The sequence below is a fragment of the Saccopteryx bilineata genome, chromosome 2 (genome assembly GCF_036850765.1).
Source record: "Saccopteryx bilineata isolate mSacBil1 chromosome 2, mSacBil1_pri_phased_curated, whole genome shotgun sequence".
NCBI lineage: Eukaryota > Metazoa > Chordata > Mammalia > Chiroptera > Emballonuridae > Saccopteryx > Saccopteryx bilineata.
In genome coordinates this window covers 77,049,318-77,062,797 of record NC_089491.1, presented here as the reverse complement: position 1 = coordinate 77,062,797, position 13,480 = coordinate 77,049,318, and the positions used below count along the sequence as shown (strand labels likewise).

Sequence of the window (13,480 nt, the reverse complement as noted above, 5' to 3'; positions counted from 1 at the left end):
ATCAAGTGGGATTCATCCCAGAATCTCAAGAATGGTTCAACATACGGAAAACACCATATCAACAAAACAAAGAACAAAAACCACATGATCTTATCAATAGATGCAGAAAAGGCATTCAATAAAACACAACACAACTTTATGTTTAAGACACTCAACAAAATGGGTATAGAAGGAAAATATCTCAACATGATAAAGGCCATATATGATAAACCATCAGCCAACATCATATTAAATGGTATAAAACTGAGGACTTCCCCCCTTAAATCAGGAACAAGACAGGGTTGTCCTCTCTCTCCACTCTTATTTAACGTGGTGCTAGAAGTTCTGGCCAGAGCAATCAGACAAGAAAAAGAAAAAGAGGCATGCACATCAGAAAAGAAGAAGTAAAGGTATCAGTTTTTGCAGATGATATGATCCTATACATCGAAAACCCCCAAAGACTCCACAAATATTACTAGAAACAATAAATCAATACAGTAAGGTTGCAGGATACAAAATTAACATACAAAAGTCCATAGCCTTTCTATATGCCAACAATGAAATATTAGAAAACGAACTCAAAAAAATAATCCTTCACGATTGCAACAAAAAAATAAAATACCTAGGAATAAACATAACAAAGAATGTACAGGACCTATATAACAAAAACTACAAAGCACTGTTAAAGGAAATCGAAAAAGATACAATAAGATGGAAAAATATTCCTTGTTCTTGGATAGGAAGAATAAAATAATCAAAATGGCCATATTACCCAAAGCAATTTATAAATTTAATGCAATTCCCATCAAAATTCCTATGACATTTTTTAAAGAAATGGAGCAAAAAATCATCAGATTTATATGGAACTATAAAAACCCCCAAATAGTCAAAGCAATCCTAAGGAAAAAGAATGAAGCTGAGGGCATTACAATATCTGACTTCAAACTATATTATAGAGCCACGACAATCAAAACAGCATGGTATTGGCAGAAAAATAGACACTCAGACCAATGGAACAGAATAGAAAGTCCAGAAATAAAACCACATATATATGGTCAAATAATTTTTGATAAAGGGGCCAACAACACACAATGGAGAAAAGAAAGCCTCTTAAACAAATGGTGCTGGGAAAACTGGAAAGCCACATGCAAAAGAATGAAATTCGACTACAGCCTGTCCCCGTGTACTAAAATTAACTCAAAATGGATCAAAGACCTAAATATAAGACCTGAAACAATAAAGTACATAGAAGAAGACATAGGTACTAAACTCATGAACCTGGGTTTTAAGGAGCATTTTATGAATTTGACTCCAAAGGCAAGAGAAGTGAAGGCAAAGATAAATAAATGGGACTACATCAGACTAAAAAGTTTTTGCTCAGCAAGAGAAACTGACAACAAAATAAACAGACAGCCATCTAAATGGGAAATGATATTTTTCAAACAACAGCTCAGATAAGGGCCTAATATCCAAAATATACAAAGAACTCATAAAACTCAACAACAAACAAACAATCCAATTTAAAAATGGGAAGAGGACATGAGCAGACACTTCTCCCAGGAAGAAATACAAATGGCCAACAGATAAACGAAAAGATGCTCATCTTCATTAGTTACTAGAGAAATGCAAATCAAAACTACAATGAGATACCACCTCTCACGTGTTAGATTAGCTATTATCAGCAAGACAGGTAATAGCAAATGTTGGAGAGGCTGTGGAGAAAAAGGAACCCTCATCCACTGTTGGTGGGAATGTAAAGTAGTACAACCATTATGGAAGAAAGTATGGTGGTTCCTCAAAAAACTGAAAACAGAACTACTTTATGACCCAGCGATCCCCCTACTGGGTATATACCCCAAAAACTCAGAAATATTGATACGTAAAGACACTGGTAGCCCCATGTTCACTGCAGCATTGTTCACAGTGGCCAAGACATGGAAACAACCAAAAAGCCCTTCAACAGAAGACTGGATAAAGAAGATGTGGCACATATATACTATGGAATACTACTCAGCCATAAGAAATTATGACATCGGATCATTTACAACAAAATGGTGGGATCTTGATAACATTATATGGAGTGAAATAAGTAAATCAGAAAAAAACAAGAACTACATGATTCCATACATTGGTGGGACATAAAAATGAGACTAAGAGACATGGACAAGAGTGTGGTGGTTACCAGGGGTGGGGGAAGGGGGGATGGGAGGGAGGGAGTGATAGGGGAAGTGAGAGGGGGAGGGGCACAAAGAAAACTAGATGGAGAGTGACAGAGGACAATCTGACTTTGGGTGATGGGTATGCAACATAATTTAATTTCAAGATAACCTGGACATGTTTTCTTTGAATATATGTTCCCTGATTCATTGATGTCACACCATTAACATTAATAAAAATTTATTTTTAAAAAAAGAACAGATTGATGTTTCTGTCTTCCTCTCTCCCTTCCTCTTTCTCTAAAATCAATAAATTTTGTAAAAATTTAATGAAATGTGAGCAACTGAAAGAAAATATCTGTGATACATATATATGAAAAGGATTTGTAAAGAACTCTTACAGATCTATAATAAAAACACAAACAAGCCACATTTTTAAATGGGCAGATACTTGAAGAGATAGTTCATAAAATAAGATATCTGAATGGCCATTAGTACAAGAAAATGTAAAACATCATTAATCACCAAGAAAATGTGAATTAAAACCACAATAAAATACCACTTTAAAATAACTAGAGTGGCTAAAATTTGAAAGATAGACAATAGCAAATGTTGCAGAAGATGTAAAACAATGGAAATGTATCTATTGATGGTAGAAATATAAAATGATAAAACCATTTTAGAAAAAACTGACAGATTTTTATAAACATATACCTATCCTATGATATACTTTTAACCAAGAGAAATCAAAATATCTGTAAGCAAACACTTATACAGTAATGTTTGTAGCAATTTTATTTACAATAGCCAAAACTGAAAACAACTCAAATGTCCATCAACTCACAATCTATCAAATTATAGTGTAATTATAAAATGAAATAAAAAAAGCATGAATAAAAAAATACACCCAACAACTTGGATGAATATCAAAAACATGTGAGTGAAATAAGCCAACTATGAAAGACTACCTACTGAATGACTCCTTTGAGAGGACATTCAAGAACAGGTAAGGGAAATCTATGATGATAGACATCAGAACAATGGTTGCCTATGGGGAGTGGAAACTAACTGGAAGCGGACATGAAACTTTCTAGGATAATGAAAATGTGTTCAATCTTAAGTGAGGTGACAGTCACTTGAGTGTTTTCATTGATAAAAACATTAAATTGTACATGCAAGACTTGTTCACTTCACCGTATGTCAACGTTACTTCTTTAAAAATTTATTGTTTAGGTCTTTTATTTCAGTAGTAGAAATGCAAGGCATATCACAAGGCACCCTTCAATAATGAACAAATGGCTACTTTAAGAGAGTGTATTAACTCATCTAAATTCATAGAGAAAGGCATAAGTTCACATAGGCCCCTTAAGTTTGGAAAACAGAATGGTCTTATTTTAAGGAATCCAAAACTGTTTATTGGCAAATAAGAATATATAGTTTCTTTTTTAATTATATTAGCCAATATACACATGAATGGACCAAATAAGAGATTAAATACTAACTCAAGCAGGAGAAGAATATACAGCCTTCTGGTTCCTAAGTCTCCTATTTTAAGAACAAGGAACCTATTATTAAATTCAATATGAAAAAAACATATATACTACCGTATGTTATTCCTGATTGGGCAGAAATGACAGTTTACAATATAAATTATGCTGAGAAAAATTTGTGTAGGAAAAAATATGGTTAGGTTAACTACCCATAACTTCTGTTCTCAATGGAATCCAACATAAAAGACATAATACGTCTCACAGTCAATTACTTTGCTGCAGGGTCTACAACTATAACTCCAGTTCTTATGCAATGTTAATAGGTATAACACATGTCAAACCCAAATTAATTAAAATTAGGGTTGACATAGGAACCCTGTACAAGTGGAGTAAACTGGATAAAAAAAAAAAACCTATACTAAAACTGACAATATTTTATCAAACTGCTTAAATAAAGGAAATACAATTTTAGCATTTAACTGATCAATGCATTCTGAGATATTTTAACCAGAAATCCAGCTACTTCGAAAATTGAGTGAAAGACAATCTTTAATACCCACACACACACAACACATATCCGTTCATGTGTATGTGGGTATGTTTTTGTGGTCAGATGTATCACTGGTGCCTAACAAGTTCTATGTGGCATTCAAAAAGTTTGGAACTGCAATGGTACTACTTTGAAATAAAGACAGAGCATCTATCTTTTAAAGCTTTGTAGAAGGTCTACCTGTGCTCTCTTCTGCACCTCCAGGAGGAGCTCCGAGTACTGCAGCTCCAGCTCCTTCTTTTGTTTGTGCCAGCAGCTCTCCTGGGCTTTGATCTGCTCTGCCACTTTGTTGAAGGTGTCTTCCTGGGTCTGTTGAAGCTCTCTCATCGTATCTGACTTGTTTTTACAGATATACTCTAGATGACTTATCTAAGTGGGGAAATGCAGCAGAGAATAGGCTATGTTGAGAAACCATTTCTATGTATCACCTCCTCCAAAAGCATATAAAATTTTCTAATATATTTTATTCCTTAAGATCATATAAATATTGTAAGTTAAAGTGAAGATAAAGAAATGATGAAATAGGAATTAGTAGGGCAAATTATTGTATTTTAATAGAAAATGGTGTCATTTGTATACTTAGATAACAATTATTTTATTCTTCTCTAAAAAAAGGTACTCATTCTAAGACTAAAATACTAAAAAAAAAACTAAGAAGAATATTCTTACTTCTATATCCAAAGCTCAAGCTATTCAGGTATCTCAATGGGAAAGAAAATATTTAAATGAAAGTTACAAATTTACAAACATTTTACATATAATAAAGCAGAATTTTCCACCCACTTTTTATTTCACATTCAAAACATTAGAAAGAAAATTCTCATCATCAAACATGTATGACAATTAATGTGTTTTGAAACTATTAAAATCTGTTAAAACATAACACCATCTTAGAGGGTTACACATGAACTTAGTTTAACTATCAGTCATATTCAAACCCATGATACACACATTCACAATCACGACCAGTATCTGTGCCTCACAATTTAATCTCTCATTTCCTCAACCCTGCTTCTCATGCTGATGGTAGTAGTGTCAGCTACTCAGACCAGGCAAAATGCTCTCTCTCACCCTAAAATTGGACCAGGATTAAAAATAAACTTTGGAGAACAGTTTTTCTTTTCATGTCCCTTAAGAGCAAATGTTGTCGCAACTAAGATCTGGAAACTAGACCACATAAACATAGTTCTTAGCAGTTCTATAGACCCAGGATAAAAATCAATATCTTTAATGGTGACATATATTGATCTGCTAAGCCATTTTGATTTTCTATAACCAAAAGGCTTTTAATTTTTTTGAAAGACTGAATTTCTAAGCTTGCGAATGATAAAGGGACTGTAAAAGTCTACTGTTTTTTCCTACAATATATACTTCATACAATCTAAAGCACTGAATGGGTTTGGTAATACACAGTTTGTTATATCTGAAAAATGTTACAAACATAATTTAAAATTTTTAACTGCTTTTAAAGTAACACCTCATTATTTCCTAAGCCAAGAATGTTAAGATCATGTTTTGAATCCCTGTATCTTGTTTCTGTTTTATGCTAACATAAAGAGTTGGTTTATTAATGTAAATGACTAAGTTCTTTGAATTGCTTCATCAGTAAGATTAATTTATTTTCTTTTAATTAGGTCCCTGTGGCTAATACTGGCTAGTAGTATTAGCATGTCCTGCACAGAAAGTAGAGCTTAGAGACTTCATACAGACTTCAGTCACATTTACATGCCCACAGCAATGGCATCAAACTGAGTTGTAGACAAGCCATAATTAATGGTATTGAATTATTAACATCCAAATTCTTTTTGAAATAAGATGAATGTCAGCCCCTCTTAATGATACTGTGATGTGGACAAATGTCACTGAATTTAATAGAGGTATCTGGTGCCTGAGGACAGTTACCTTCTCATTAGCCCTGTTGAGGTCTGCGATCAGGGCATCAACATTCTCCTGCAAGACTGCACAAAGCTCAGACCAAGAGAATTTATCCAGCATGCCTTCTGGTTGTTTTATGAGCACAAAGCCTGCTACCAAGTGCTGATACAAGGTATGAAGGAAGGTTAGCTTCTCCTGTGAGCAAAAAATAGAGAAGTAACTCTAGTATATAAACACTGTGAGAAGTAAAACACGTAATACAAACGGTAAAGAATTTATTTCAAAAACCAGGAAAGGAATTGAAATACTCAAGCCTCAGAATACTGTCACTTTGGTGACTTCTTTTTACATTCAAAACTAAGCATAAGAAAGAAACTGGGATTGGCTTACATTTAGTAATCAAAACCAAAATCTAAGTTGAGAGCCAGAAGACTGGTGTTCTGACCCCCCACCCACTCTGCTGCTGCCGAGCATGTGATATCTCAGTAAGTGCATGTTCATGCCTCAGCTTCCTCAGCTGTAACATGAGGTATAACAACTTGTTTCTGAGCTCCTCTAACTGAAAGTCTGTCTGGTAATTCTATAATTTCATATTTACATTTGCTAAAACAGGTGTTATTTTAAGTAAAAAAAAAATACAGAGAGAAGAGTGTTACTCAGCTCTGTCAAAGAACAAGTTACACCAATATCTGTACTTTCCAGGTACAGAATTACTCCACTCTCCCCTCCTCCCGAGATTCCAGTTTACTTACCACTTACAGGAAATCTATCCCAAGCCCCTTGGGCAAAACAGACAGTTATATGAAAGATATGGAAGATAAGCTCATTTGTTTTCCCCACTTATAAGTTCATAATAGTGTTTGGCACAAGGAACATTTGAGGGTGTTTAAACATTACAAAGTAACGGTCAAAAAAAAAAGGACAGACCTGCCCAAGACATATTTCCTAAATCCACCAATTAGAAACATGTTTAAAAAGTTCTTTAAAATTATACTGCCATTGCAACCACTAGTCTATCCATTGTTTACTAACCTAGAAACATTATGCTATAAAAATCAATAAAAAGCTGATCCCCTCTTAAACGCACAAGGAGAGTTTTCTTACTAAAATTCAAAATGCTGTCTTTATAAGGTGTTTCATCTATACAGTCCCAAAGAATGTATAGGTAAGGCAACAGTGAAACTGCAAAATTAGTATTTTATGTACATAAAATAAGTCTCCTCAAGTTTTTTAAATATATCAGCAGAAAAAGAAAATTTGTAAAAAGAGATTTTAACAAAAAATAAAAATTCTAATCTTATCAATAGGAAAAACTGAATATAGCATATGTAGAGGTTTGTAATTAAAAGTTGTGGGGAAAGTTCTCTGATAAATATCAAAATATGTATCTTAATTCTCTATATGCCACCTTATTTTTTTCCAAATAAAACTATTTAAAAGCCAAAAAAATTAAATATGTAATTAAAATCATAAACTCAGAAGAGTCTTCATAAATATGCTATGCCTTTTTCTTTTCTAAGCAATTAAAGATGTCTTTTGCATTTTCAACTGGGTTGAGATATATAAAAATCTTACTAAATATAGCTAAGCAAATGTAATATGCAGACACTAAAACCTCTCCACTGCACATTTTGCCACTGAGTTCATCCTCAAAGATAATTTATTGTGTCACCATTATGTCCTTTTTGCTTGGGCTGTGATAAACCATGCATGATAATCATCCATTTGGCGTGAAAAGAGAATCTCAAGATCCAAAATCAATTCACACATGTTGAACCCAACCACATTGTTGTAGACATGCTGACTTTACAATATAGTCAGCCTTCTAGTTTCCTTCACTTTAATCATTATCTGATGTGTAGAACAATTCCAGCCCCTTCATGTGGACACAATTTAAATCCCAGACTGCAAGAAGAGGGGAAAGAATGTTTCCTTTTTACTCTCTTGGAGTAATGAACTCAATATGCAGGACGACTCAGATAAACCAGTTTCACACTGGCTAGACTAGCTGTATATCCCATGGGTAAAAGAAATATAAGATGATTCCATTCACACAGCTCATACAGAATATGAAAGTTTTGTCATTATACTTTAAAAACTCATTAATAAATAAAAATAGGCCCTTCTCTAGGGCATCCAAATAAAATTTTTGTTTTGTGGAATTTGTATTTTTCTAAATTTCGATATAAAGAGTAAGGAGACTGTCCATTAAAGGAGATATTATTCCTGTTTTGCAAATAAGGAAACTCCTATGTGGAGAGACTAAGCTGTGTGACTTGTCCATAGTCACAGTTTGTAAACAGAAGTACCAGGATCCAAATCTAGTTCTTTCTGACTACAAAACACATATTCTTTCTATCATGCCAAGCTACTGAGCTATTACAGTAAAAGAAGTATTTTGTCATCAGCAACCAGGCCAACCTGGAAAGGACTGTTAGGAGCTTAGTTACTTGAGATACAATGTTCTAAACAGAGAAGATCAGTTGTCCAAGTGATAGAAGGGTTAATCTACATCACTTCTCTCACAAAAGAGGATGACACAAGAGTAATGGAGTGACTGACTCTGCAGCTAGCATGAATATTTCAAAATAGCTCAGGAAAAAAAAAATTTTTTTTAATTAAACCAAGTAAGAATAACAGTAGCCACAGAGCAGAAGAGTGTTCTCTTAGTAGTATGTAAATTTATAAAGCAGGTCAGTGCAAGGCCGTTCCTGACAGTTGTCTTGTCTCGGCAGTACCTCGGTGTCCTTACGGAAAGCCTGGGAGAGCTTCTGCAGTTCACACTCAGACTGTGCTGCCTGTGCCTTCTCTTTCTCCCAACAGTGCAGCACATTCTGCAGTTCCACTTTTAAAGTGCTGATCAGAGCCTCTCTATCTGCACACTTAGTGCGTAAGTGACTTAACTCTTTGCTGGCATCAGCCAGTTTATCCTGCAGGTCCTGTCGGAGACACCAAAAACAGAGGTGCATGAGTGCTGGCCAGGACAGGGGTGGGGGCACAAATATCACATACATAACGAAGACTTCCAAATCATTAACAAAAAAGAATCACAAAGGCAAGATTTGATTATAACGCTAAACATTAAGGTAATTTATTGAATGTATTGTCTATATATAATATTTTATCTACAAAATTGGAAAATTTGTTGTTTTAGCATTTAAACATGTATTATAAGATTGCTTACGCCAAAAAGCTCTTTCAACCCACTATAAAAAAATACTTGATAGCACATATTTCAAATAGCATTTAAATCATATTTTAAGAATAAATCTTATATTTAGTATAAGAACATTTCCTTCTCCATGACATTCCATATACTAATACAAATCTCAAATATGTGGCATAAAATTCTGCTGAATTACTTGTTCCTTAACCCTCAGGTCTGTGAAGTACATCAAAGACAAATGCAATTATGAACTAACACAAAAAAATTCAACAATACTGAGCAATTCTGATAGTTGCTTCAGTATAGTTTTACAAAAATGTAGTACATAAAAGCAACACAGAAAATAAAATATTTTCCTGGACCTGAGCCAAGTGTGGTTTCAGCCCATTACTAGGCATGACGTACTAAAAACAATGGCTCCACCCTAAAATGATGAAAACAGACTCCAAATACTGATGTGCTTATGTAAAATGTATAGTATGTATCTAAGGGTGGACATTAAATCTTAAATCATGTTTTGAATCTATGGTATTATAATTAAGTCTGGGAAATAAATTTTTCCATTAACCAGCGCAATCTCTAATACAGTTGTATTTTTTAATGAAAAAACATCTTGTTACTTTGATCAACAGTAAAAATTAAAATTGTATCTAACTGTACTTAATAAGAAATAAGAAGCTATATTTTCAGATACCTCTACTTTAAAAGTTTCCCTAAATAATTAATTTGTTTCATAATACAAAAGGAAAAAAATATTTAAAATCCTATAAAGGATATAAATTTTTACCTTTATATTTTTAATGTGAGATTCTATCTTCTGTTTGGTAGAATTAAGTTCATTAGATGCCTTTTCCTTAGCATCATTCACACTGTTTAGCTGATTAAAAAACAAACAAACAAAAAACATGAGTAACTTTTTTATATTTATTTTTCAAGGATGGATAACTCGAAAGCTAATCTTTAAATGTTTTTATGCAATTACTTAATATAAATTTTTTAATAGACTTAAGAGTCTTAAAAAGAAATCTTTTGGTTAACTATGTAACTTCAAGCTCACATGGCTAAAAAGAAAAGAAAACATTCAAACTTAAAATGTTAGTAATGTTACCATATTTTTACCAGATGTCTGGACAAAGGATTTCACTCCTATTGTAAACAAATATAACTCTATTCTTAAAATCCTACTGGACCAAGATGCCAGAAGTTGTGGCATCTACAAGGAAAGAAAAAAGGACAGAGCGGAAGAGTGTTCTTTCTATACATCATGAGGGGATTCACAGGTCTCTCACTCCATATGACAACGTCAGGGTGGGTCACATGCAGTCCTACTGGGAAGGCTTGTGGCAGGTCATCAGTTGGTCCTGCTCCGCTGTGTGATTTATTTTCTTTGACAGTTCATTCTTCTTTCTGTCAGACTGCTCTTTTTGCTTTCTTTGCAGCCACCCCCTTGGTCTCCCCACTGCTGTCTCTGGCACTGGTTCACAACAAAGCACATTACTAAGCCAAAGCCTGCTGAGTCGACTTTTCAACTGTGCTGAGGATCATGTGACATTCATCCTCCCAAATCACAATCCACTGTGGGTAATACGTTCCTAGTTACCCCGCCGCTTCCAGTCCTAGGCCTCAGAAGAGTTTCATAAACTGCTAACAATACAGGCTGTCTTGTCTCACAAGATAGGCTTAGCAATATTTATTTTTTACAGAAACTTAATTATTTCAGTGGTCACTTTCATCTATGCCTTTCGAACAATTACAGATGATATTAGAAAGGCTTACTTTCTTTCTTTATTCACCTTATTAAACTAATGTATAATAATCACTTTCTGAAATGTGAAATGTAATAGTTTCATAGCCTTTGTATGAGTGAACCAGATAAACACTAAATTCCAAGCTGTGTGGTTTGTTTTGGTTCAAACAATGTTTGTTGTTTTGTTAACTAATTGCATTTAGTGTAATTACTTTATATTCTCTAATTTGACAAAATGTAACTAAGCAAACTCTTCCATTTTTAAAGCACAAATTCATAAAATAGTTTAATACCCAAGAAAATTATCAACCCAGACATTAAATAATACAAATGAGATGATCAAGATCAACAGAAGCATGAGCTCCTTTAGTCTGCACGTTAAACACTCCCAGGCTACATGAAACAGACAAGTCTTTTTAAAAACTTCTATCAACACTTTACTCACTTCAGAGAATAAAAACTTATCTCTATATTTAGACTTCCACAATTTGTAGAAATCTTAACCTAAAATATTAACACCACCTAAATATCCACTACCTATTATTCCAAATGTCATAAAAACACATTAAAATTTAAATATAACATGTATTAACCTAAATGACTTGCATAACTTTTGTATTAAATTAAAATAAATAAATTTTGAAGTCTAAAAGTGACAGAGTCCTTATAACTTTGAAAATAATAGTGTGACCTAAGTTACAAAAACACAAGTGAGACACCACTTTAGGCCACACTTAAAGAAAAAACAGTGACAGACAACTTATTATTTTTTGTATCTGTAAGGCTGCTGCCAATTCAATATTCCCAATTTTTTTGACCTTTGTAACAAGCAAGGGATATGTACTGCTTCAGGCCGAGGGCTATGTGTGTGGAGCCAGACAGTGCAAGTGTTACCTCATTAGATGCGTCTTCCAGCTTGTTCTGGTAATCTGTCAAGGTACGCCTCAGAGTCTCAAGGACAACAGAGAAGCTAGGAGGTTTATCTTTGTCCTTGCGGATGCCTAGAGAAAAATATAGGATGAAAGTATACCCTTAATGTCACAAGGAGACAAAAGCTAAGCAAACAGTAACAGAGATATAATTAGACTGACTTGAAAAGACACTGTAAAACACTGTAGAATCATTCTCCAAAGTACACTGCTGCACAGTCAATATTAATAGTCTTTCTAAACAAGTGGTCAAATTAAGTTCATAATATGTCAAGTTCTAATTTATGGCTATTTCGTACCTTACAAGGCTCACACTGTGGTTAGTAGCAAGCTTTTTCTTTTTTTCCTATCTTCTAAGTAACTGAAGTGTTTGTATGAACCTGTTATCCAACAATTTAACTGAATAGTCTCTACTAACATTGTTTGGGGAGTTATGTACACTCACTTTGGTCCCTGTGTTTCTGATCAGTTAGGCCTATTTTGCTTAAATAATTAATTTCTGAACCTAAGAACACATAATTTTCTGTTATGCTTGAATATATTCTTCAATCCTTAAAATTCTCAAGTTACAACTTGAAATAAAAAATGAATATGCTATTATCTAAGTACGTCCACATCATATTTCAATTAAAGCCCTTAAAACTAATACTCATTGTAAAAATATGACCATTTCCATATTATGCCCTCAAACTATTTTAATTTTGTTGGGCCATAAGTTAGTTGAGCTAATCAGTGTCACATGGTAAAATGTAGTACAAAATATTAATCCAAAATAATCAAAAGTTTAGTTTCAAAAACCACTTATTTACTACTCTTTGACTGTTGTAAAACAAGCAGCAAATTTAAAAATATTAAAAATATTTTCATTCCTTATTATAATTTCTCCCCATATTTACAATCTAAATATTTCAATAGGTAAGAAACACTTTCAACAGACATTTTTTTTTACCATTTTTTAAAATTACAGTTGACATACAATATTATATTAGTTTCAGGTATACATCCCAGTGGCTAGACATTATATAAAGTGCTAGGTGATGGTTAGACATTATATAAAGTGCTAGGTGATCATCCCAATATATCTTGTACTCACCTAACAAAGATAATTTTTAAAAGAAGCATCCATAGTATATGTTTTATTATTAACTGATTCATTCATTTAACTAATTTACTAAATTCCTACTGCATACTAATCCTAAGCATTAGGCTCATGGAAGTGAACAAGGCTGGTGTAGCCTCCATACTTACAGAATTTACAGTCTAAAAAGAAGAGGACAGATAGTAAAAAAATTATTATATAAAACCATTGACCCATTCTTCAAGTATTCAATTGTTAGAAATTAGAGGAAATAGGAAAGAAGGAAGTAATAAAGGAAAGAAAGAAAAAAAGAGGATCCTGAACAGGTGGGTACAGTGAATAGAGCATTGGACTGGGACACAGAGGACCCAGGTTCAAAACTCCAAGGTTGCCAGCTTGAGCATGGGCTCACCAGCTTGAGCACAGGGTCGCTGGCTTGAGCATGGGATCATAGAAATGACTCCACGGTCGCTGGCCTGAGCCCAGAGGTCACTGGCTTGAAGCCAAAAG

General features: G+C 33.7%; 1 protein-coding gene across 4 annotated transcripts in view; it reads right to left on the bottom strand.

Moving 5' to 3' along the window:
• CCDC171 (coiled-coil domain containing 171) overlaps positions 1-13,480 on the bottom strand; it is a 388,145-nt gene that overhangs the window by 244,885 nt on the left and 129,780 nt on the right. For 3 of the 4 annotated variants that reach the window (XM_066257293.1, XM_066257296.1, XM_066257295.1), the window contains 5 exons: positions 11,858-11,964; positions 10,004-10,093; positions 8,789-8,989; positions 6,078-6,245; positions 4,356-4,544 (listed from right to left, as the gene is read on the bottom strand). In XM_066257293.1, coding sequence (XP_066113390.1) covers positions 4,356-4,544; positions 6,078-6,245; positions 8,789-8,989; positions 10,004-10,093; positions 11,858-11,964 — 755 coding nt within the window. The remainder of the gene's footprint in view (positions 1-4,355; positions 4,545-6,077; positions 6,246-8,788; positions 8,990-10,003; positions 10,094-11,857; positions 11,965-13,480) is intronic. The other variant, XM_066257297.1, reaches the window with a different exon arrangement.